The 27,052-nt window shown below is 39.5% G+C and overlaps 1 protein-coding gene across 2 annotated transcripts in view; it reads right to left on the reverse strand.

The window, feature by feature from the left end:
* The window catches only part of ERO1B (endoplasmic reticulum oxidoreductase 1 beta), a 60,551-nt gene that overhangs the window by 22,898 nt on the left and 10,601 nt on the right, over window positions 1-27,052 (reverse strand). For both annotated transcript variants that reach the window (XM_090044620.1, XM_090044629.1), the window contains exons 3-10: window positions 20,235-20,318; window positions 15,063-15,104; window positions 9,745-9,827; window positions 7,383-7,456; window positions 4,822-4,942; window positions 4,680-4,726; window positions 2,863-2,874; window positions 205-231 (exon numbers count right to left, since the gene is read on the reverse strand). In XM_090044620.1, coding sequence (XP_089900746.1) covers window positions 205-231; window positions 2,863-2,874; window positions 4,680-4,726; window positions 4,822-4,942; window positions 7,383-7,456; window positions 9,745-9,827; window positions 15,063-15,104; window positions 20,235-20,318 — 490 coding nt within the window. The remainder of the gene's footprint in view (window positions 1-204; window positions 232-2,862; window positions 2,875-4,679; window positions 4,727-4,821; window positions 4,943-7,382; window positions 7,457-9,744; window positions 9,828-15,062; window positions 15,105-20,234; window positions 20,319-27,052) is intronic.

The raw sequence follows: 27,052 nt of genomic DNA on the forward strand, positions 1-27,052 counted from the left end.
AGTGTCTCAATGTCTTTGTAAAGATGAAGCATTTCATACACATCCTACAGACACTGGTTTATTAAAAGACAGTTATTGCTTTGGAATCAACATCTTAGTGGCACCCACTAAGCATATGGTGAAATTGGAAGAGCCAAGCAGCACTGTTATATGCTTTTTTTAAATGTAGTTAATATTCATTTTAGGTATTAGGTTGACTGTTACCTTCTAGCCATGTATAGAAGCCTTCACCTGTAAACACAAAATATTATGTTAAAAATCTGTAAGTATTCATAAATATAACACTTTGTTTAATGCAACTATTTACTTTATTCAAATCACAAGACACTAAAATAACTTAAAAAGCAATATAGCTTCCATTACTGTAGTCCTAACGAGCAGCATAGCTTTTGATACTGTCTCCCACAACATTCTCTCAGGCAAGCTAAGGAAGTACAGGTTGGATGAATAGACTGCAAGGTGGAGAGAAATCTGGCTGGAGCATCGGACTCAGTGAGTGGAAATCAATGGCTCAATGTCTAGTTGGCAGCCGGTACCAAGTGGAATGCCCCAGAGGTTGGTCCTGGGGCTGGTTTTGTTCAATATCTTCATCAATGATCTGGAAGATGGCATGGAGTGCACCCTCAGCAAGTCTGCAGGTGACACCAAGCAGAGGAGAGCAGTAGACACATTGGAGGGTAGAGCTAGGATTCAGAGTGACCTAGATAAATTGGAGGATTGGGCCAAAAGGAATCTCATGAGGTTCAACAAGCACAAGTGCAAAGTCCTGTACTTAGGATGGAACAATCACCGGTACAGGCTGGGGGCTGACTGGCTGGGTAGCAGCTCTACAGAAGAGTACCTAGGATTTACAGTGGACAGTAAGCTGAATATGAGCCAGCAGAGTGCCCTGGTTGCCAAGGAGGCCAACAGTATACTGGGCTGCATTGGTAGGTGTGTTGCCAGCAGGGCAAGGGAGGTTATTCCCCTCTATTCAGCACCGGTGAGGCCACATCTGGAGTACTGTGCCCAGTTTTGGGTGCCCCACAATAGAAAGTATGTGGACCAATGGGAGAGTCTTCAGCAGAAGGCAACAAAAATGGAGGGGGCTAGGGGACATGACATGAGGAGAGGCAGAGGAAACTAGGCTTATTTAGTCTAGAGAAGAAAGGACTGAGGGGGGATTTAATAGCAGCCTTCAACTACTTAAAGTGGGGTTCAAAAGAGGATGGAGCTAAACTGTTCTTAGTGGTGGCAGATGACAGAAGAAGGAGCAGTGGTCTCAAGTTGCAGCAAGGGAAGTTTGATATTAAAATCAGAAATTCCTCACTAGGAGGGTAGGAAAACACTGGAACAGGTTACTTAGAGAGGTGGTGGTGGAATCTCCATCCCCGGAGGTTAAGACTCAACTAGATAAAGCTTTGGCCGGGATGATCTAATTGGAGATGGTCCTGCTTTGAGCAGGGGGTTGGACTAGATGACCTCCTGAGGTCCCTCCCAACCTTAATTTTATGCAATTCAATGATTAAGTCTGTTGATTACTGTAGCTTTTTAAACTAGAAATGAGATTTTTTTTTTCCAAGAAAGAGCTAGTACTTTGAAATAAGACCACAGCACTCAGGATTTGCTTTAAAAACTTTTGTTTGTTACCTTTTATAATATAAGACTTATACCAGTAAAACATAATTTAAAAACAAGCAGGAGAAAATTAAAATCTGAAGAGGCAAAATTATAGATGTACTTGGAATTTGTAGAATTCTCTATACAAAGGAGTACATTAAAAAGGAAAATACAGAAAAACATCTTGAAAAAAGTAAACAAAAATACTAGTTGATGACAAATACTGAACTTATCCATTTACAAGTAGACTTAGAAGTGTTATTCATACTGAGGACACTGACAAATCCAGAACAAAATCAGAACATTAAAGACAAATCATTTCTATTCAGTCTTCCACAATATTCCAGTAAAAGGTTCTTTAAATAACCAGCTATACCTATAGCTGGTCAAAAAATAAAAATAAAAATAAAAAAAAAATTTAAAAAAATTCAAAATTAGGCTTGGAATAGTAACATTTTGTTGCAGGAATGTTTTGTGTTACTAATTTAAGGTACTGGCAGGCATTTCTGTGTACAAGCATCCCACAGTCCTTTGCGCCAATAGCTGATCCAGCAGCAACCTGTCAGGGCATGGTGCTTCTTCCCATTTCCACAGATCAACTAATAGGCAAGACCAAGAAGGGCTCCCTCAGGGTGGCACAGCCAGCTCCCATGACCATGCCCTCTACCTAGCATTCAGAGGGCGAGAGGGGCAGAAGCCCCATGCTGCCACTGTGGCTGCTAAACCATAGACTCTTGTCTGTGCTCTAACAACCACTAGAGAAGATCCACAGCTAGAAAACAGAGCAGAACCAAGACCCCAATTCCTGCAAAGCAGGCAGCCACCCCACACGAAGACAGCAAGCAGTCCATTGATGTGGGGATGGCAGCAATGACCAAAAAAAAAGGTTATTTATTCACAAAACTGCCCACAATGACACCTAGATCTTTTTCTTGTGTTGTGTGATTACATTTAATTTAGAAATAAGCCATTGCTTACTGTAAAATTAATCTTAAGACCCCCAAAACAGAGCATGCTGACATACTTTATTAAAATCCTTTCTTTTCTTCCTCTTGCTTTTTGCATAATTTAAGTTATTTTACAAATATTCTTATGGAGTGAGTCAGTAATGTATAATTCTCTTTTGCTTCCTTTCTCTGTACTTGAAGGAGACAGCCAAGATGAAAGAATTTCTTTTAGAGAGAGAAAAATGTATGCTCCTAAGTGAATAATCAGAAATATTGGACTTTACTGAATTATTATAGAAATTATAAAACAACTTACCATCATCTTCTCCTAGAAGAAAGAAAATAAACGTAAATTAAGAAAAATACAGCATTTTTAAGAAAAAGGCTGCTTTCACTCAATAAGGGAAATAAAGTGTCCCCTACTATATTATAATATTCATGCATCAAGACAATTTTTCTTTTATACAGGAAACTTAGGTCTAAAACAGGGTACATTAAAGGAACTTTAGTTGTAAGGGCACAACTAGGCACCTTTCTACATTATATGCTTTATCTTAAGACATGAAAATTCTGGGCTTAATGAAGAAAATTATGGGCAAGTTTCTATGGTTAATTAGAAAGGAGATCAGGTAAGATAAGCAGCTTTTCTTGACCTTCTGGACAGTACTTTAAAATTCACAGGTAACAGATGAAGTATAAAAACAACATATATACTATAATACTCAAATATGCTCAACAATTTGCAACTCTCAGGAACACTCATCTTTGAGGTCAACATCAGATTTTTTTTTAAATTGGACTCTAAAATACTGAACAGAGAAAGATTCTTCCCGTGTCTATGCATGCGGTATGCAGTATGCATGCGCTGTGCCATTAGCTTTTAAAACAGGATTCTTGGTTGAATTCAACTGTCAGATCTTCAGTTTTAAAAAGCAGTGACTAAGTTTTGGCATGGTTCTACATACTGATAAATGCATCTTAGCTTTTCATGTTGTATAGCTTTTTTGAATTAATCAATTCTTAATTTTATACTCATTCCATTTTATTTGAAATTGAATAATAATGTTGTTAGTACAAATAGCACATACTTTATGCTACTATTTTAACTTTCATCCTTAAGAAAACCTTTTCCTTGTGGAACCCATCTTCCAGTAACACTAAAGAAGATACTATTAACATAGCAGGGAAAACAAAACAAAAAGACATCACATTGCATTGTACTGGCCCATAAACACCGAGGTGCCAAAACTAAGTTTCAGCCACCTCCTCATTTTGTTCCCTGCCCTCAAGGATTTTTAGTATTCTCCTGGAAAGATTTTTCTAACTCTTAGTGGGTGAGGAATGAAGAATCTATCATTAGCCATGATTCAGAAAATAGTTACATATGCACTTTAATTTACTCATACAGAGTTTCATTGACTGTTGAGATTATTTAGCTGGAAAAAGGTTAAGCACATGCAACCAGGAAGAATCAAAGCTATTTTAAAACAGTAAGATTAGAATTGTTTTCTTTCAATGCCACAATCTTGCTTCTGCCAACTCGTTTGTATTTCTACACAGTAAAATAAGACAGAAGATGAGGCCAGGTGCTCCTTAGAGAGAAACTGGTTTCAGAGGCCACCTTGTCCTGTATTCAGTGGACAGAAGATTTAGCTGGTGTAAATCATGGAGAGAAAACAGGTATTTCATGAAGAGCCAATTTTGCAGGCGTTTAGCTGTGGCTCTGCCTCTTGGTGCTAATTGAAAGAAGGGCCCTGGCAGCTCTACCCCTCACCTCTGATTGGTGGAGAGCTCCTTCACTCAGTTTACCTCACTGCTGGTTTGTTTGTTTTTTTGGTCGTGTTCATGGGAAATAGTAGCCAATGTAAGATTTCCTGGTGATCACAGCAATCGTGGACAACACTTTTTTGTGGTTTCCACAAAACCATGAGTCAAGTAGGTCCCTATCTATATTTTGCCTGCTTTCAGATTAGTATGTCTTACTACAGTAACGCAACAGGATGTTAACAGACAAACTACAGTATAACGTATTAATTTAAATACTCTGTAATGGAAAAAGGCACTGTATTGTATCACAAGTGATTTGAAGATTTATTTTTTTTAGCAAGCACAAAATATACTTAAGAAACTTACCTCTGCTAGGTGCCAGTGGATTTAAAGGACGATAGACAGATCGAGGCCTGAAAAAAAATAAAAATAAAACTTATTTTATTTTTTTTGTATGAAAGGATGTTATTTTTCAGGTATAAACCACCTTCCCACTTTTCCCAGTTACTTGAAGCAGTTTTCTTCATAGATGCTGTTCCACACTCTCCATGCAGAAGGCCCTTTGTATCCAGTATAACGTTCTGGATTCAGCAGCAAATCCACATATTGGGCATCTGGAGATCTCTCATCTAAACAGGAAACCCTTTGTTACATATTCTAACTAATCACTTTAAAAGGCCTTTGTTTCACCAAAAAAAAATTACACAGTATTAAGTAAAAGTGAAATGACTGGCATAATACAATTTTGATCTCCAATATGATTTTAATGCCATCATGCACATTCTATATGTAATGTGCAGTGACAAAATAAATGGAAACATTAAATAGAAGATAAAATAAAATCAATGCAGTTTCTTGTGCTAGTCTCATCACCATAGTACTTACCAATATGACAGCATTGTCATGTGCTTATTCTCATGTTAGTACAAATACCATACACTTTATGCTACTATTTAAACTTTCATCTTTAAGAAAACCCTTTCCTTATGGAACCCGCCTTCCAGTAACATGGAAGTATGTGTTCATGCCAAGGGAAGCATTTTGGCCCCCATCACATGTTATATGTGTGGTATGATTAATGTGTTTGCACCATAAATTACAAATGGCATACATTCAATGTGAGCCATAATTGGCAAACCAGCTACAAAGATTCCACATAAAGTAAAACATCTTTGTGGCTGGTTTATATGGCACCTTAAAAATGAACACATGGTGTGTGTTGTGTTCCAGATGTGTGGGCTGCCTCACTTGTGCCAACAGTCAGATGAATGCTGGCATTAGACCCAGACCTGGAAGCAGACCCAGGGCTGTCCAGCTGGTGTCAACAATGATTGTCAGCACTGGACAGCACCAGGTTTCTAGCTAGAATGAAGTTCATGCCTAGAGTCCAGGCTAAATCCATCTCCTGCCTGATCTGCAGGGCAGCCCCATAGTGAAGCAATTGGGATTGGATGAATTGTCCCAAACAAAAACACACTGTTGGGGCATGTAATTCCTCAGATACGAATTGTGCCATTATTTTAACATCTGCCAGGGTGCAAATACAGTGCTTTGTTTGGACTGTTTGACTGGTTTTTTTTTTAAAAACATTTATAAATGAGAAAGGCAGGGTTGAAAATATGCATCTTGCATTTGATGAAGTTTGAGGTGCAATTTTATAAGTTTTCATTTCCTATGGGTGCACATTCTACAGTCTTGAGTTATTTTAAATATAGGCCCAAGCCTGAAAGCTGTTTCACCTGTGTCACAATACCTATATGCAAGTAGTCCCACTGATTTTTACCTACTTAGAAGTTAAGCAGATTTTTAAAAAAATTAGTACCAAAAAAAAAAAAAAAAAAAAAAACCAAACCAAAACAAACCCAACCCCTCAGTTTTTCAAATTAAGTTGTTTCCAAAATGTGAAAACACTTTGGAGGAAACTTGCATATTTTCTGAAAGTTCTAACTAACCTTACAAGATGTGTTTCTGAAGATGCATCTGTTAGCTAAAAGGAACTTGATATTTTTTAAACACATTTTAGTCTAAGTTTTTTTCCCCCCTTTTTTAAATATTAAAATTTAACCTTTTTGATAACCAGGATTAATTTCCAGTGCATTTGAGGCTGTTCCCTTTCTTTAACTAGGAAAAGCTGTATATTGAAGTTCATTAAGTAATTTCTCTTATTCCTTGCAGAAACTGGTTTCAGGTAATTTAAGGATTTTTTTTTTAAAAAGTCGTAACAATAATTTTTCACAAAAGTTAAACATTTTACTAATACTCTAACATTAATCCAATGATATTTTTCTGACTTAAAAAACTGTTTGCTTTTTAGGTCAGTGAAAACTGGAAAGATCACAAAAATAAGATGTGATTTACCATGCCAAAAACTGCAATAAGTTTTTTTAAAATTTTTTTTAAATCTAGTAACTAATGTCTAATACACTTAAATAAAAAGCCAATTAATGCTGCTGAGCACTTGCTCTTATACTGCTAAAGAGAGCTGAAAAAGTGGAAAGTGAAAGCTGTTTTGGCAATGAAAGAAAATGCTACTAATAAAGAACTGAAGAGTCACTTCAGAAGTTGTTAAAGAATAGCAAGGGGCAAAAGGGAAACAGTCAGTAAAATAGAGCCATCTTGAGAAACTGAGAAGGAAAGAAATGCACAGCAGCTGAAGTGGTTGTAAAAAGAGAGCAAATGCTTGTCCAGGAGGTGGGTTCTAACGCTCCTGTACTAGCAGAAAGAATCTCAAAACATTTTAAGTACTGTCCCACGCAGTTTCTTCCTTTCCTTTTTGAAACAGGGGCTTCCTGCCCGTTATTAGTAAGTTCTGCCCATCAAATCAATATCTGAGGCTGATGCCTTCTATTAATGCAGTATTTAGAACTGGGAGTGACAAGCTCTGATATCTTATTTAACCATTCAATATAACATTAAAGTTAACCTTTCTTTCAGTAATTATTTGCACAATACCTTTCCATTTGTTTAGTAAACCAGTTATTATAAAGTAAAATTTGTTTTTTTAAAATCAACTAAAGTCAGATTTTTAGTGAACATAACAACAAAAAACCTGAAGTTTCTTCCATTTACCATCAAGTTCACAAAAATGGTCCTGTGAATCATCATATCTTGCCCAGTCAATGAAAGCCTCTTTACTTTGGTTACTAAAAGAGGGAGGGGAAAAAAAAAAAAAGACAGAGAGAAAGAGAGAAACAAACTCATTTGTTTCAATTTCATTTGACTTAAAATATTTGATTTTAAACATATACATGAATAATGTCAAAATTAACATTCATAAACCAAGTACATTAGATATAGAAAACTGACATTCATTTTCATACTACTTCTGGAATTAATTTTTTAAATGACTGTAGATGTGGTTCAACATGTTAATGACCTATTGCTTGTTAGTTGTTAATTAACATAAACCCTACAAAGCATGAACAAGAACTTTATTACATACTACTAAGCAGAATGCGGGCAACCTTTTTGGCAGGAGCACTCCAAATCAGCCCCATTCCCATACTCTGTGCCAGTCCAATCCCTTCCCTTGCCCAATTTCCAATTTTTCCATTCCCTGCTGAGTGCTCCATCTTGATCTGCTTTTTACTCCCTGATCTTTCTCCTCCCCAATCTGTCACACATCTCACAGAGGTACCTGGGCCACTTCTGCCACAGGTTGGCCATCTACCCTCACTATAGAGAAAACTCTGCAAAACAAAAACAAATCTCTGCCATGGAAGACTGCTTTGTATTCTGTATTATTAGGGACCTACTCAATTCACAATTATGTGGAAACCACCAAAATAAATAAATAAATAAATCACACATTGTCTGCCAAATGAAAAAAATAAAATGCTGACTCCCTAGTGAGAACCAGCATACTAATGGCCACTGCGGCCTGGCCTGGCAGCTTGCCAGGTGAGGAAGAAGCTGATGTCATGAAGTGGAGCAGCCAAGATGGCAACCACTCCCTTCTCTTCCAATTGGCTAAGAGAGCTGCTGATCATGAGGCCACAGGGGTGAGGGGCAGAGCCACTGAAGCCCTTCAGCCAGAGGCATGGGGGCAGCCTGCCATAAGCCCACGAAAATGGCACGCAGCCCCATGATCTGCCTGCGAAATCAGCCACTGTATGTATAAAATCTTTTTTTAAGTAACTGAACTTAAAACACTTCCTTAACCCTTGCTCACAAAACATTTTGTAGTATTTTTAGTTCTTTAGTTGTTAACCCTTTTCACCCAAGATGTAAACCACTTATTACCAAATTTCAAGACCATCACTAATAATCTATCACACAGTAAAAAAAATCCTATGTGCCTTGAAAATAAAGGAAACAATACTAGGGGTATTTGTTTATTCAGGTAAATTCTACTAACAGTCCACTGAAGAATCAAAGCACTTTCAGTAATCAAAACTGATATTCACACAAAGTTGTAAGACCCTGAACCAAGAGCCTAAACACCAACCTAATCCCTTCCCCAAAGGGTGATGGGGAGGCAAGGGGAGGAGCTTTCTAATAAGTCTAGGGAGATGTGTCCTGCTCTGAAGTTCAAAGTAACTGAGCAAACAGGGAAGCCACAGAGGGTAGCTGTAAACTAAACAAGCCACAATGTTGCCCCGCTCCCCACAAACATGCACATTCACACAAGGCGAGACGAACCCAACTTCACGCATACCACCTAGGGAGACTTTGTGCTTTCTGCAGCCCCAGGTACCACTTCACCTTATTGGCTTCAGTCAAACCTTGGCATGGGGTGAAGGGCAGGGAAGGATCCTGGTTAAGCAGAAGGCTAGTTCTGATTTACTCTGAAAGGTATAGAGGTCTTTAAAATGTAACCTACCTCTTCCATAAGTGTCTTTAAAAAGAGATTCTTCAGCACTTTACAGGAAAAAATTGTGACAAAAGTATATTCTGAAGCTACCTGCCACTTCCTTGCCTGACACTGGCCATTTCCAACACACCAGGAGCTCTCTGTCAGAAGTAAACCGACTGTGCCCGTCACATCAAGAATGATGTATTCAGGCCTTTAAAGCTATAGTCAGGGTGACTTTTGCCTATGAAAGATGCCAATTTAAAATGTGCGGAGGGAAATGTGTTGCATCAGCAAGAATTCCTCCCTCTCATATTACAGATCAGATCCTTCCCAGCATACAGGTCAGGGAGGAAAATCTAGTTCTCTTGTTCTTTCCTGAACTCTGGTATGTTTCATACTGATTACAGTGAATACAACATTCCAACAAAGAAAAATCATCTAAAATTATACTGCACCCTTTTCTTGGCTTCAAGGTATCACACAACCCCATCCCCTGAGCACAAACAAAATAAGCTATATGTGTTAGCTTACCCAAAACTGAGCAAGGTTAATTCCATCTGCCGTTAAGGAAAGTTTACCAGACTCTGGTATAAATGAACTTCTGTCCTTCATTTGTACTATTTAAGCACAGCTTACCTTAATGTACTGTTCACTGCTCCTAGTTTGTTAGCTTGTTCACAGTCTTCCAACTCTTTGGTGTTATTTGCTGCTTTTGAGTACTGTAAGAAAAGTTATATTCAGTATAAAATTCACATCAACTAAAATGCCCTTCACTTTACTCTTTTCTCAGGAAAGCTGAAATTCTGTGATAAACAGAAGTTTGCTGGCATGGAAAAAAAACCACACACTCAGCTTCTGAGGATGGCTCCAGTGACTCCATTTCACTCTGCATATTAATTATGACAGAAAATTAAAATCATTAATATTAGAAGTTAGAATGGTATTTATAGTCTCAAACATTTCAAATATTAATTTAGGTTCTTATAAGGCAGCCTGCAAAATCATTCAACGTATTATAGCTGTATGTATGTATAATTCCTGAATTACGAGCATCACATATACATGAACAGGGCTCAGATCCTTCTGAAATTAGAAAGAAAAACTTTTATGTTCTCTTATGATCTCATATTTCACTTGATCCTCATTATACTTTTACTTATTTAGTTTACTCTGTTCATTTTAAGGACTGTCCAGCAACTCCATACATTTGGAATACAATTTGAGATGCATACAGATTTTTGAAGAAAGACTGCTGACCTGCTAGAATTCCACTCAGATTTCTATCATCTCATCATAAACTCAGGAGTAGAAGAGACGAGCTTAAATTAGAGATGCACTGATATAGCCATGGTATATCAGATCAGCACCGATAAAAGGAAATTAACATCACTGGCTATCTGCTTTTTTTTGGCCGGTGTAGATAATGATGTCACCAATAAATGCTGCATGCATGCACGTAGCTGCAGCACGCACATGGCCACGGATGCAGCCAGGTGGCTTGGAGAGCAGTGCCTGGCCAGTAAGTCGGGCGGGGCGGGAAACGGAGCCACAGGCAGGTTGTCCAGGGATGGCAGGGGGTGGGCAGCTCCCTGCTGCTGTGTGGACTCCAGGGGGAGTCGCATGCCTCCCATGATTTGCACACAGGAGGAGGGCGGGCTGCTTACTGCATGCTCAGGGTAAGGGGCTGCTTGGGCCTCTTCCCAGTGGGGGGCCTGGGCTGGGAGAGTGGCTACAGGGAATTTTGGGGTGGCTACAGTTCAAGCCTCCCCTTAACATCACCCCTGCTCAGGGCACTCCCAAAGGGAAAGCAGGAGAGCAAAATACCCAGAGCAGGGGTGACACTAGGGGAAGCTTGGGGGGCTATGGCCACCCCAAAAATTCCCCATAGCCCCCCTGTAGCCACCCCTCCCAGCGCCGTTGCTACCCAACCCACACAGCTGAGCCCACCCTGCCCTGGCGCAGCTCCCACACCGGAAAGAAACTGGCGCAGTCCCTGGCCCTGAGCCCAGTTGGCAGCCTGCCCTCGCCTTGCACACAAATCTGGGGAAGGCGCATGTCTTCCCCGGGGGTGTGCCCAGCAGTGGGAAGCTGTCCAGCCCTCTCTCCCCATCCATCCATGTCCCCCTGGACAAGCCACCTGCAGCTCCACTGAACTCCCAGCCCCAGGATTGCATACACTGCATTGGCTAGGCAGTTGCTGCCCCTGTCCCAGCTCCACTTCCTCCCTCATCGTGGGGGCCACAATCTGTTCCCCCCCCCCCCCAGCCTTAACTGCAAGGGCACTGCTTTCCATGCTGCCCAGCTGAATTCCTATAAATCAGTTATCAAATATGGTTGGTTAATAAATTGGTTATCTGTATTAGTCAAGAAAAATCTTTAATCACTGCACCCCTAGCTTAAATTTTATTTAAGGGTATTTAATACTAATTATAAACTACATATACAATTACATTGTAATAGTGGTGCTCCAATATCCAGAAGCTACAAGATTTGAAGAAGACTGACCCTTTGTCCTGCTCCATCCATTTAGATCTCTAGAAAGCTTAGAGTCATCAGTAATTCCACATTTGAAAGTCAGTAAAATCAGTACGTTTGAAAAAGTCATAGGTTAGTCAGTATTTCGGATACTACTTAGAAGTAAGTGCTGTAGGAAACACCTGGAATATTACAGCCTCTGAAGAACAGATAACCTTTTATGACAACACATACCTAAGGGTGACCTCCATTAGCATGAAAGCTGCATTACCTCATCTTAAAAAAGAAATTTGGCAGGGCTGTTTCATGCCTTGTCTGTGCTATATAAAAGTTAGAGGTTTTCAGCAACGGAATAATCAGTTCAGCTACACCAGTGTTAGCTCAACTGTAGATAAATTGCTGATGGCTTCTGAATTAACTGCCATATCAGATAATGAACAGTAGCAAAAATAATAGAAACTGCTGGAATGGTGCTTACACAAGGGCTTCCACTACTATGTTCCCAATACAGCAAGAAGTTTTCCTCAACTGTCTTTAATGCAAAAAGGACAAACATACTGCTTTCCATGTATTTTTACCTGTTTTGTGGATGAGAATTAGGAGAACTGGGTAGAATTCAGGTTTTTGTTTTCGTTTTTAAAACAGGAATTCTCAGAAGGTATTTAACCGAATTAAAATAGATTATATTCATTTTTATTTTTACAATTAAAACAAGGAAGTATGACGACAGCAGTTAGGTTATGAGATGACAAGGTTAGGACACCATTCTGTAGGCAGAATTCTCTGCAGCTAGGAAGTTGGAAAGTTGTTGCTTGCTTTAAAAACTGGAAGCTGGTTAAGTAACCTGGTTAAGGCATCTGGTTAGCAGCATTTTAGATTTATTTATTTATTTTTAAACAGAGAATAACAATTGTTGTAGTCTCTATTTGGTAGTGAAAAAACAATACATGTAGGTTTACCAAGAATACTGCTTCCCATTTCCCTCTTCCCACTCTGGGGACCAATCCATGAACTGATGCAAAGAACCATTAATTCAGGTAGTCTTTGTTATTTCACAGAAATATGCTGTCAGATATTAATTTATTTAATTTTAGTGGGTTGAGGGATACATTATATTTGGAAATATCAGAGGTTACCTTAAAAGTCAGAAGAATATTGGGGATGTGGATGAATGAAAAGTTTACACTATTCTTTAGTGGTGTTAAACTAGTTTAAACAAACTCCCCCCCCCATGCAACAAATAACCCCAAACAAGCATAAATTCACACAATCTATGGCCAATTTACACCTGCATAACTAAGATTTAAGTACAAAGCAGTTAAAATATACAAATATAGGTTTCTTGGGTCCCTGGTACACATCAACTTAAGAGGCACCACTGGATCCGATTCCCAGTCCCAAAAATCACTTCTCCTGCCATGCCACATGTACATGGCAGTAGGCATGAATTTGGAATCAGATCCCAATTACACCTTGTCTTTTTGCCAATGCAGGGGGACTCTTCTGTACCAGCAACTGCCTGCAGCCCTGCATCAGTAGCAGCTGTCCCAGGGCTAGGGTCGACACTGGACAGCCAAGGGGCCAGTTCAAGACCCTGAGCTGTTCCAGAACTGATAATTAGATAACTGTGAGGCCCAGAACTGTTCAAGGGCTTCCCTCCCCCCAACCAAGGAAATTTAAATACCATGCCCAAAGCCCTGGCAGGCTAGCATGCCCAAACCTGTGGCCCTAGCAGGGCAGCTCTGGATCCAGTTGGAGAACTGGGACTGCCTTGCAAGCCAAGACCAACAATACGTCGGTTGAACAGTTCAGGGCAGGTTGGAGACCCAGAGCTGCCGCAGGCTAGTGCTGCCAAGCTTGTCAGCACTGCTGGTTGGATACCTGGAGAGGTCCAGGGCTGATGTTCAAGAATCAGCTGATTGTCAGACATCCAGCCACCGGCCCAGGCTGTGGACATGCCACAAGTTCATTTTAAGATGCTATACAAACCAGCCATAAAAAAGTTCTTTATTGCACATGGAACATTGTTTATGCTTGGTTTGCCATTTTATGGTGTCTTGAACTGGGTAAATGTGTAGCACCCTTGCCACATGTGCTGCAATTAAACCCATTAATTGTGGCATAAAATGTCATGTGTAGAGGGGCCCATAGCCTCTCTTATTTAGTAACCAGGAGGTTACTTTAATTATAAGGCTTCATAGATGATTTGAAAATAAACTCTTGGTTTTAAGAAGAAATTTTTAGCTTAGAGGCAAGCAGGAACAGAGAATGCACTCAGAAACCAACCGAAATAATTAGCTAAATGCTTAAACTAACAAACTGTACCTTTGGGATGATTTTTTAACTCGAAGTATTGAATGCAGCATATAAAAACATGCATTTATTACTGTTTATCACATTTGAAGTCTACAAGTAAATTTATGAAGTCATTATGGAACCAATAAGAGATTCTACTACTCTTGTCAAAAGGAAGCTCTACAAACCCCATAGATTTCCCCTAGTTTATAAGGGAAAGAAAGTCTCTGTTATCTGTCAAGTATATGTAATGGAGCATTTAGTATTCTGTAGCCTCTTGTCATTTGTCAATTTAGTTTAAAAATGGAAACCTGGTTTGGTTATAATGAGATGTTCTGTGGCATCTATAAAGCCCTCAGAAACTGTTAAAGTGCCTCTAAAAAGTTTTAAAAACATTTAGCAGCAATACAAGAGGCTGTAAATAGGTCACAAAAGATAGCAAGGCCTCATATCAAGCTAGAAATAGACACACTTAAAAAAAAAATAAAAAAAAATCAGAGTTCAGTGTTGGGAAACCTCTCTTGAAATCAACCTTCATGTAATCAGGGAAAGACCCTGCACTCCAAAAAAAAAACAAAAAACAAAACACAAAAACCTGTTTGCTCTCTAATCAAGATGGCTCCCTCATCTGAAATTCTGCTCTATTTGGATGCTTTAGGCATGCACATCACCCCACCCATGTGTAGTCACGCAAGCCCACATGTTCTAGAATACCTAGCATACTGCATAACTGGGAACCAATGAACAGGCTCACAATAGGCAGCAAACAAAAAAATGATACAGAGTTGCTCTACGCATAGCTTGTTCTGCAATATTTAACAGATCCTACCCTTCTATCTTACTTGTGACTGGTATAATGCACTAAACTACTATATTTAACTGGAAGCAGCGTCTCAATAAAGCCAACATATTGTGTTAGACTGCCTTCTGGGGGGTCAATTACGTAATATGTATTCTTAGCTCAATATATATAGTACTTATTAGACAGTCTTTATTCTTAATACCAAAAAGGTCCTTGGTATAAGTAAAAGCTAGTCACAAACCACACAGATTACAGAATATTATGTTAAATTTATCTCTAAGCCAGGGTTGAAAGTGTACAATATATTTAACTACATTTAACTCCTAACTGTTAGGATATGTTTTATTGGAAAAGTTGCTTTAAAAATAAAATGACTACTTACTTTATTAGCACTTCCAGCTTTAATTCCAATTGGGACTTTACTCTAAAAACAAAACACACAACACCAAAGGCAAATTACTATTTTGTACACAGTTCACAGAAATGGTTATGCCAGAATGTAGTCTCTACAAGTTTCAAATGTTGCTTTAATACTCATACCTAACCTACCCAAGGTAAAAACTGTTTCCTACAAGTTAATTCTTTAGTTACCTTGTTACACTGACTTCTGGTTTTCAATATGATATTCCAATCCAAGGTAAAAAGAATTGGCCTATCTACACTGCAAGTTAGTTTGCCCAGTCAAGCAGTAACACCTAACAAAATATTTAAGAGTGTTCACATAGTATTACTGACCACAGCTTTCGATCAGGGTAAGTTTTAATGCCAGTTGCTTTTAATCCAGTCTAAGAACAAACTATTTAGTAACTATTACACTTGAGACTAGAATTATGTGAACTTACACACTTTTATAAAATTATATGGATGAACTTCATTAGGTTCTATAACAGGGAGCCAGAGGCTCCATTACCTTAAAGGGAGAAGCCACAGCACATATGCCCCCAGGTAGGGGAGAACAGCTGATTCTGGGCTAGCTGCAAGGGACTGGGAAGGTAGGAACCCATAGGCTGCATGTGCCTATTGTGGGGCTAGCTGCCTAGCAATAGAACAATAGGGAAGAGCACTGGTTAGGCAGTATGGATACTACTGCAGCTTGGCCAGAGAAACAGCAGTAAGCTGCTCTGGAGGTGAAGGGGGGACATCTGTTGCAGGTCAGTAAGGGGAGGAGCCCAGGAGATACAAACCTGGATTCCTGAGGCAGGGCCACTAGCCCTGAACTCTTTAAAAGAAAGAAAGAGTTCTTGCCAGTTGAGGCTGGCAAGGAATGGGACCTGCAGGCCACTTCAGGGTTAAAAGAGCCAGAGAGTGGGGAGGAGATTTCTCCAATGGCATGGTGACCCAGAGAGGGCTTTGAGAGTTTGAGTTTAAAGCAGTTGCTTGTGTTGTTTGCATTGCTGTTTTAACTTATACCAGAGGATCAGGTGGCTACTGTAGAGATGGAAAGGAGGCCACCAGGGTGTCTGAGGGACACACCATGTTTTGAGCCCTGCTAGGGACAGGGGCATGAGAAAGAAACAGGCTGAGACCAAGGGGTAGGGTCTGAGCCCAGAGTGAGGACTGAGACGGAGGTGGGGGTGACAGAGGCAGGGTGTGGCTGATGAGAGGCTAAGGCTGAAATACTGAATCCTGAGGAAAGGAAGGAAGATGGGGAGTACAGACTTAGGACTTCAGAAAAGCAGACTTCAACTCATTCACAGAACTGATAGGCAGGATCTCCTGGGAGGCCAGTGTGAAGGGGAAAGCAGTACAGGATTGCTGGCTGTACTTTAAAAAGAAACCTCGCTGCAAGCGCAGGGATGAGCCATTCTGATGCACAGGAAGAGTAGCCAGCATGACAGAAGACCAGCTTGGCTTAGCAGGGAACTCTTCAGTGAGCTAAATACACAAAAAGAAAGCTTACAAGTGGAAACTTGGACAAAAAACTAGGGAGGAGCACAAGACCATTGTTCAGGCATTCAGGGATAAAAGTCAGAAAGGTCAAAGCACAACTGGTGTTGCAGCTAGCAAGGAACATGAAGGTTAACATAAAGGGTTTCTACAAGTATGGTCAGTAACAAGAGGAAGATCAGGGAAAGTGTGGGTCCCTTACTGAATGGGGGAGAAAACCTAGTGACAGATGAGGAAAAAAAGGCTGAAGTACTTGATGCCTTTTGTCTTCACAGGCAAGTCAGCTCCCGAACTACTGCACCAGACATCATGGTTTGGGGAGGAGGTAAGCAGCCAACAGTGGTTAAAAAACAGGTTAGGGGCTATTTAGACAAGCTGGACATGTTCAAGTCCATGGAATTGGATGGTATGCACCTGAGCATACAGAGGGAGTTGGCAGATGCAACTGCAGGGCTGTTTGCTATTATCTTTGAAGACTTGTGGCGATTGCAGGAGGTCCTGGACAACTGAAAAAGGGCAAACAGTGCCCATCTTTCAGATACGGAAGGAGGATTCAGGGAACTACAGACAGATATGCCTCACCCTCAGTCCCTGGAAAAAATCATGAAGCATGTCCTCAAGGAATCCATTTCTAAGCACTTGGGAGAGAAGGTGATTAGGAAAAGTCAGCATGGAATAACCAAGAGCAAATCATGCCTGACTAACCTGACTGCCTTCTACAATGAGATTACTAGTTCTGTGGAGAACAGTGGACATGATAGCAAGACTTTAGCAAGGCTTTTTATCTGATCGCCCACAATGTTCTTGCAAGCAAACTAAGAAAGTGCAGGTTAGATTAAATTGACTGTAAGGTGGACAGAAAACTGCCTGGACCATCAATAATCAATAAGTTGATGTCTAGCTGGCAGTGACCCAAGGGCTGATCCTGCGGCCTGTTTTGTTCAATATCTTCATCAACGACCTGTAAGAGGGGATGTAGGGCACTCTTAGCAAGTCTGCAGATTACACCAAGCTGGAAGAGTAACAGATACATTGGAGGGTAGGGCTAGGATTCAGAGACCTAGACAAATCAGAGGATTGGACCAAAAGAAATCTCATGAAGTTCAATAAGGACATAAGCAAAGTCTTGTACTTAGTTTGGAGCAATCCCACATGTCACTACAGGCTGGGAACTGACTGGCTAAGCAGCAGCTCTGCAGAAAAGGACCTGGGGGTTATGCTGAACAAGCTGAATATGAACCAATAGTGTGTCCTTGTTGTGAAGGCAGCTAACAGCCATACTGGGCTGCATTAGTAGGAGCGCTGCCAGCAGGCTGAAGCAAATGATTATTCCCCTCCATTCGACACTGGCAAGGCAGCATCTGGAGTACTGTACCCAGTTTTGGGCCTCCCACTATAAAAAGGATGTGGACAAGTTGGAAGTCAGCAGGCAATGAAAATGATCAAGTGGCGGGGCAGGGTCCATGACTTATGGAAGGCTGAAGAAACTGGGCTTATTTGGCTTGGAGAAGACCAGACTGAGGGGGGAATTAATAGCAGACTTCAGCTACCTGAAGGGGGGTTCAAAAAAGGATACAGCTAGAGTGTTCTCAGTAGTGGTGGGTGACAGAACAAGAAGCAATGGTCTCGAGGTGCAGCAGGGGAAATTTTTCCTAATATCCAACCTAAACTTTCTCATGAGGAAGGTAGTGATGAACTAGAATGAATTATCCAGAGATGTTGTGGAGTCTGCATCCTTGGAGGTTTTTAAGACCCAGCTAGACAAAGCCTTGGCTGGAATGATCTAGTTGGAGATAGTCCTGCTTTGAGCAGGGGGTTTGGCTAGATGACCTCCCAAGGTCCCTTCCAACCCTGATTTTTCTATGATTCCGTGAAAATGCCCCAGAAGTTAAATTTGGCAAATCTATTTTGTTGGAACTTGAGAAGAACTACTCTGATAAAAATGCAAACTTTGACTTCAGTTCTTCCTGGATTGCACTGAGTATGCATACATATACACTGTATCCCCACTCTTAGCACTTATTTGGATAATAGTGTGAAAGGGCCAATTACTATTAAGTTGACTACCAAGGAAATTATGAAACGTCAGTCTTTGTAAAATATTTTGTCATCTGTGAATGAAGAGAGCTACATCACTACCATGTACCCTAAACATCCAACCGTAAGAGCAATTAGCCAGATTTTAAGGAAAGTTGAAAGTTCCTTTTAACAGCTATATTAAGCTGCCAGTTAAATCCTAACCCAGACACTTGTCATAACTAATAAGGATGCACATGTGCATAATTATGTTAGCTAGCTATAGGAAAGACAGAATCACCTGATTTTCAGAAACATAAAAATCAGATGGAAGGCATAACATTCATTTCTTATACAGATATAATCTTAAGTATAAAGAACTATGCTACTAGCATCATTAATATAGCTTCTCAAAGAAGTCTTCCCAGAAAGAAATCAAGTTTACAAACACCCAACTCTCACAGATTTCACTGGAAGATATGTGCAAGATTCTGTAGTGAAAGAAAAAAAAAAAAAAAGTGATGGAACTATATCCCTCCATCTGTTTCAGAGCTTAACCAGAGTTAAGCATTATAGAAAAAAAAAAATACAATAAATATTAGACAACCTACATTAGAAAAAAATGCAAGTTAAAATCTTCCAAAAGCAGCTTTAATTTGGTCACACCACACAGTGAATTGCCCATTCCCCTTTTCTGATTAAATCTGCATTTTAACATACAACATCCTCATAATAAACAGTAGTATTGTAGATAAGCTACAGGAGCATTTTTTGAAAAAAATCATACACTTTAGATATAAATATTCATGTTCCACTGTCCTCCATTACATGTAGGAAATAGTTTGCAAGTAGCACAGAAAACAACATATCCTCCTGGATAGAAGTTAGGAATGGGTCTAATTCCTGGTTCTGCAAACAAGGCAAACTATTTGTGCTTCAGTTTCTGTAAGGGTGAAGTGGACATAGGCATATTTACCTATCCATGTAAAAGCACTTGACAATGTGTATGGACAGAAAGTATAAAGTGATAACCTAGTACTCAGAATCCAGTTGGATGCTGATAAATGTCAACATGCTAAATAACATACTTTTCATGTAGAAAGTATAAAAATAAAACTTGAAAATGCCTTAGCAAAATTCCACGACTATCACCTACTGGAAAAAGGTAAGAAAAAAGAAGAAGACACCTTAACCAATAGGTGCTGCACTCTTAGACGTTTTTAAAAGTAATCATAAACAAACCAAACCCAAACCCTCCCCCTTTGCCACACACACACTTAGCCAATGTGTACTTTTCAATGGAAAGAAAACTCCACTTACTGTTAAAAATTAAACCACAGGCTTATAAATAAATTGAGGAAATGTCTATTTTTCGGGTATTTGCATAATCTGATTGTATTTGCAAGTTTATTAGTACTTTCCATATAGCTAATTTCACTCATTCCTAATAAGGTTGTGGAATATAGCCAAAACAGAGGAGTAAAAATTAACAATGGTGAGGACATGTAGGGTCATAGTAGTGAAACCAACATTTCGTATTTTTATTGGTTTTCAAATCTTCTACAGCACATACGTACACCATGTCCTGAAAGTAATAATTCGAGTCATATTTAGGAAGCACATTTTCTTCTTTTTTTGTTTTGATGCATACCTCAGGACAAGGTTCTACATGACAATCTTTAATAGAACAATGGCCATCATCAGCCCAGAAGGGACATGGTCTCTTAAGATTAACCTATAAAAAAAAAGCAGAAATCAAGAGATACTGTTAGTATATCAATTTACAAACAACTTCAAAATAGAAGAAGACCTACTACTTTAACAAAGTCTTCCTTGCTGGGAAAGAGAGTGAAGAGCAAAGTGTTAATCCACTAATACATTAAAAACCCCTCCTACACTATCAGTACTAAATTTCTCATAGTGTGAAACAAAGACCACCACCAATCTCTTTTCCACTGAATTGGACATGCATCAAAGTTGTTATAGCATCAAAAAGATGAGGCAAATAAACTGTTTACCTATCAAGATAAATATTTATCTAGCAACAGTAAGTGACTGAAAGTTCAGACTGAATTTTAGTAATTTTTTCATTCAACTGGAAAACTTACTTTTAAAAGTGGCCTTGGATTTCACATTTTAATTTATCTCTACTTTCCCAGGAGAATATTAGGTATATGATAAAGCCAGGCACAACATTTATAATTTAAAATACATACAATATATGCAATTATTTATATAATGTTACTTGTACATGATATAAATGTATGCATGTGTAAGCATAGCTTCAGATTTCAAACTGAGAAACACAGCTTGTTCACTACTACACCTCACAGTGATACAGAAATTATTACTCTGCTATTGTTTTCTATATTCAGAGAGCAGAGACAATCAATTTTTTGAGTGTTTTGAATTGCATAAGTACACTAAACAAAGATACATTTACTGAAGTGAAAGAAATATTCTAGCACAAGTGAAAATGAAAAGGCTCACTAGGGCCACTTTTTATGTCAACACCTCTTTTAACAACAAATAGTGGAAATACAGCAAGTGGTGTAATGCAGGTAATTATCTTTCTCTGCTCAGATTCAGAATGGTTACTTTCCAACAGGAATATCCTGATTTTTTCCATTGCATCACAAGTAATCTAAGTGAAAATTTATGAATAACTAATCTGACATTGTTTTCTTTCCTTTGAATTATCTTAATGCACATACAAAAAACTGAGATTAGTGATTAACCACCACCTTACCCTCTAGACCAAGCATTTTTTTATGAAGAGAAAGACACTCTTTGAAATAGGGTTTGCTTCAAATAAGTAATAAAAAACAAAACAAAACACCTTAGATATTTTCTTTTGTACTTACTGTACAAGTGATTTCTGATAGAAAGTGGCAGATTTCAAAAGAAGAAACTATTACAATTCTTTCCATTCTATAATCCATATACTGCATAGTCTCATACCATGCACCCCAAATAAAATACACACTTTGTTTTGGGGAGGCAGAATGAAGAGAAAAAGATTTTTCCAAGAGTCATGTCCAAAAATTGACTGCATGGACTTGTCTTTGGCTAGCTCCCTGGCTCCTTCACAGAAATGCTAGATTTTTAACCATCTCGTAGCCATTGCAAAACTGGGAGAGAAGCAGAACCATGAGCAGATGTTATACCACGTCCATATTTGCATTCTGATGAAGAAAACAGCTTCCTGCTTAACACATGCATCCCAATTTTGGTTGGCAAATTTTTGGGGAAAAGGTGCATGTGTTAGGTAAGTGCTCTTTTTTATTGTGGTCTATGCAAACAACTGCTGCCTCAAAACTTCTGCTCATGAAGTTAATTCAGCAGATGAGGGCAATATTTAGATATAAAAAGTTGGATAATCCTGTATCATGTTTATTGGATGACAGGACTTGACAATTTCTTCTTCTTTTTTTTTTAAAAAGAGTACTGCTATCAGAATCACCAAGACAGACCTCTTAACAATGAGCAAACTAATGCAAAAAACGCACAGCAAAATGATTCTTAGACTCCAAGATGGCACTGAGCCCCCCAGAAGGTTTCAATAATAAAAGTTGATAACATATTTATTAGTTGTAAGACTTACATAGGCAAAACAATAATTTTTTGCAAGCTTGGAATGGGTTTTTAAACCAGAAAACAACTTCAAATAGTTTTATTAAAAACACAAATACTGAATACTTCTGAAACAATGGTTTTACTGGAAAATGTCACAGAATATCTGCCTTTTGGTAAAGTGGCAGAGTCATTAAAATACATTCAATGGAGGAAAAAACAAAAACCCTATACTTTTTTCCATTTTAATATAGAAATGGCAGTATTCAAAACAACCCCACTGAGAAGATCCTTGTTTTTTCTTTACACTAAGTTCTCCCCACCCCATCCTTTTTTTTTTTTTAATTCACAAGTTCTATATTTATACAAAAAAGAAAGAAAGAATACCAAAAAAATCAAGACTACATGAGTGACAGCAAATGAGATCAGATGTTATATTTTATTGTTGTGTGTCCAGGGACTACCAGGTACGTAATGCTAATTTCCTCTTTTTAAACAAATAGTGTCTGGTGTTTATCCTCAAAGATGCATCTTCTTTAGATTTTTTTCTGCTGCTGAATCTAACTACACTCGAGGATTAAATTCATTCCTAAATGTTTTTCTAGCTTGCAATTTCTTGTAGCTGCCCCAAGATGGTTACCCCATTGTGAGCAGGTGCTCAGGAAGACTGAAATCAGAAAACACTGTTCATGATACAGTAAGTGCAAGAAGCCCCAACTTAAGAATTAATTCAGTAAGATTTCACCAACTACAAAATTACTATGAAATCTCTAAAAAGCCAGCCAAGAATGCCAAGTGCTGAGGGATAAGTCTGGATAAGCACAGTGAGAATAATTCTCTACTAGGAAACAAAATGCTATCAAATAGAAATGTTCACCTTGATTTGATAAAATTTCCAACACAAAGGTCATGGAGATACCAAATACAACAGGTGCACCATACATTTCTTTCACATTTTAAAAGCTACATGTGATAATAGATTTAATCCAAATAAATATTTATTTTTAAAAGCCACTGTAATTCAAACAGCTCTGAAAGTAACCATCTGCTTTTGTCCATTATTATTCACCAAACCTTGGGTTGCGCTCTAATGATCAGAGGCTAGGTGGGTTATGTGTATGCTTACAATTAATGTACCCCCCAACCCCTTGTGGTAAAGATACAGTCTACATTTTGTAACTTCTCCCATCCTGTAGGTAACATTTAGCCTCAAATACTCAGTGCTCAAAAGACCTTAAAAATCATGGTATTTCTTAGAATCTACAATTTCTAAGAGTCAAGCACGCAGCCTTTTTCCTTCTTAAATGCATAGAACAAGAAAGTAAGAAAGATTTTTTTTTCCAGACTATTAATACACATTTATCCCAAATCCTTGATTACTTTTCCTAAAGGAGGTCTTGGTTGAAAGATGAAAAAGCCTCTCAAACTGCTTCCAATAAACCCCATAGTAAAAGCAGGGAAAGACCAGACTTAACTTTCTGATGTTTCTAGAAGAAAATATTTTTTTTTTGGGGGGGGGGGGGGGGGAGAGGGTTCCCCCCTCCCCCAAATACTCAAGAATTGAAAAAGGGGATGCAATTTTTTAAGGCTATTTTAATGAATCACAAATGTTCAACTCTGCCTTTTTTGCAGAAGGCTAGACTGTTTGAGATTTTCTATAACGTCTTAATTTTTCCTCTGAGACCAAGAGGTTAAAGATCAGGTGAATGAAAACTGAAAAGCATAAAACTGTGCTGGTCAAGAGTATTTCTTCAGTTCAAAGGCTAGATTCTAGCTCTACTATAGCTGCTTCTTTGCTTCTACAGCAAGGTTGCCAATTGAAGAATTTTTTTTTTAAACTGACAATATGCAAAAAACTTACTGATAAACAAATTTTTTTTTACTGATGTTTTACACGATATAACTGTAACCCTTCTGCCAAGTCCTGGACAGCAGGAACAGAGGCCAAGTTCAAAATTAGGGGCATAACACCGAGCAGTCTTACTTAATTACAGTGATGGCTTTACACTATACACCCCAGAGGTCTCCTACTCACCCTGTACCTTAACGCCCCTGACTGCACCATGCTGCCCCACTCCAGCACCTTACTCCCCAATGGTCCTGCTCCCCGCATCCCAGCACAGACCCCCATTGGCCCTTTCTCCTCCCAACCCCAAAGTTTGGTCCTCGCTACATCACCCTCCTCCCTACTCCATCTGGTACCTCAGACTGCTTGGGGTGCCCGCAGACCCTGCCTACCTTTGAGGCAAACAGCTATTACAGACAGGTGATAGTCAACAGGATGCAGGGGCAGCACATGACTTTGGGGGTAAAGGGAGGGCACGGAACAGGGCTAAGGAAGCTCCCAGACCACAAAGCTCTGACAGAGTTCCCTGCAGGGCCACCAAGCTGCAATCCCGCTCAGACATGAGGTCTGTCCATCTGGCAACACTTGCATCCAGCTTCATTCTGATGACAAAATTATGCTCAGAGTTTCTTAGTTCAACAGTAGCAGATGACAGGCAAACAAGAACAAGAAATCAAATTCAAAGCCATTTCTCTGAATACTATACAAATGATGTCATGGTCATATAATGAAAAAAGGTAAACCAAGTTGTGTAAGCAATGAGAAGGGGAACCCTGTGAGGATTCTAGTTTATGCCTGCAGGATCTCTCTCGCTCCCCACATTATCCTGACAGCCAAGAAACATCAAAAACTACTTAGTACTAAAAAAAACAAAATCGAAGGACTGGCATGTTCCAGCCTCAAACTCAAGTGGAAAGTAAGCCCCTCTGGTGGTGCTGTGAAGTGGCAGCTGTGTCAAGCTTGCTGTATGCTGAAGACTAATCTATTCTGCATTATGTGTACTCAAAATATGGAATAATGTGTACTTGCTGGAAGAGCAAAAGGAAGAATTTAGCATAATACCAGAAAGGATAAGCTAATCATCTACTACTGCTTTAGTGTAGCACTTGTAAGGAAACAAAAAAAAAAGTTTCATTGTCAGCCTTATCATGGATGTCCACATTCACTGCACTCACTAGCCTGTAAGCGCAGATGACCAGACTCATTCCTTACAGAAGGGTCAAGCACACACTATACTGAGTACAAGTGTTTAAAGTTACTTGCTTGTGCTATTGAAGAGTCCTAGAAACTGTTTTTTAAATCAATTTTAACTATGATCCAAGCTGTGCTACAAGGTCCTAAAAAACAGGAGGTCTTTACCACTCCCCACCTCCCTGTCCTCCCTGCCTTTCTAAAATCTGTATCTCTGAAGAAATGCAAAGCTTCAGAATATGGGCTTCTAAGAAAAAGTAAAGTACAAGTTAATTAGTACATTTGTTTCAAATGTGGGGGGCGGGAGGGGAGGGAGAGAGGGAAACAAGCAACCCAAATCCCTACTTCTTGAACAAGGAAGTCAGAGGGAATGTTTTCTATTCCCAATTTCTACAAAAGAGATCCATCTACAATATCCACACTTTGCTTCTGGGGAAGCCCTGTAAGTTAACTGTGAACTGCGGTGACACTAAGGCAGCAGGTCCCAAACTCCAACAGACTGACTGTGCACCTTCAATTTAAAACAATACAACCTTAACCTTACCACAAGCAAATTTTTGTCATATAAAGTAATTATAATAAATTTGTTAACCACTGATAGATTGCCTGTGTACCACTGGTAGCATCTGTACTACAGATTGGGAACTGCTGCCCAAAGGAATATGTTGGCTCCAAATAGTCAGGATATCTCCCCAGACAGATCAGACAAATTACTGATACCTGAACTATGGAATATTCCAGAAAAAAAACATGCTGGTTTACAGCAGGGGTTCTTAAGCTTTTTAGACTCAAGACACCCCTCCATAACTCTTTTAAAATGAGCAGCATCCCATTTCAGAAGCTACTTTATTTGTTACAGTCAGTCCTTACCTCCTTGCAAAAGAGGCTGGGCAATGAGGTTAGTGAAACCCTAAACCCGCTATCCTCCGCTTAGCCTCACACCTGGAGCCTGATCCTGCCCTTCTGGCCACCTGTACACATGACAGGGTTTTAGTCCCCTGAACAAACAGTAGGTTGATTGTGACAATTAAAAACCCACTGTTTCAATTTAGGGGCTTCTGTCACTTACGGTGAGGTGCCCAATCCCCACCCCCCAGGAGCCTGCCTATGTCTCCCGCGGCCGGGAGGCGAGCTGCCAGCAAGCTGAGTGGTCCCCAAGTTGCAAGTGTCCCTAGTCCTTCCCTCTGCAGCGGCAGCAACCCAGGGCTGCCTGGGTGAGCTGCTATCAGGCAAGTGCCGCCACCCTGTCGAGGGAAGGTCAAGGGCCCCCAACAGGTCAGGCCCCACCAGCAGCTCACCCCCTGGCTGTGGGAGAGGCAGGCAGGCTCCGTTGGGGGGTGGGGGGGAAGAAGATCATGCCCCTCTAGTGCATCCCAAGGTGCCCCAGCACCTGGGTTGAGAATCACTGGCACACAGAGATATGCTAAACCAAAATAAAACCAAGGGGACAATAATTCAATGTATACTTAACATGCGTTTGCAAAAGGGAAATTGAAAACACATGCATTATGCAATCACTGAAGCTAACAAAATTTCAACAGGAAGAAATTGCCAAAAAGACTTTTAACATAAAAGTCCTGTAAGTTCCTCAAAGCCTGTAGCTTTACACAGAGTAGGAATCACAGTGGAGGTGCATATATTAACTTTTTACTCAAGTATATGTAAACTCTTATCTAGGTGACATGGCATAAAATCCTGTCATTTTGATCATCTTGTAGTACCAAAAATTTTAGAAATCAGCGTCATATCATTAGAGACTACTTTTAGCATTTTATAAACATATTGTATAAAGTATCAAGTAAGAGTGCTCTAATTCCCAACTGCAACAGCTGCTAGAGTCAGAACAGAAGAAAACTGGC

Source organism: Crocodylus siamensis, chromosome 1 (genome assembly GCF_052110815.1).
Source record: "Crocodylus siamensis isolate JL-2025a chromosome 1, ASM5211081v1, whole genome shotgun sequence".
Lineage (NCBI taxonomy): Eukaryota > Metazoa > Chordata > Crocodylia > Crocodylidae > Crocodylus > Crocodylus siamensis.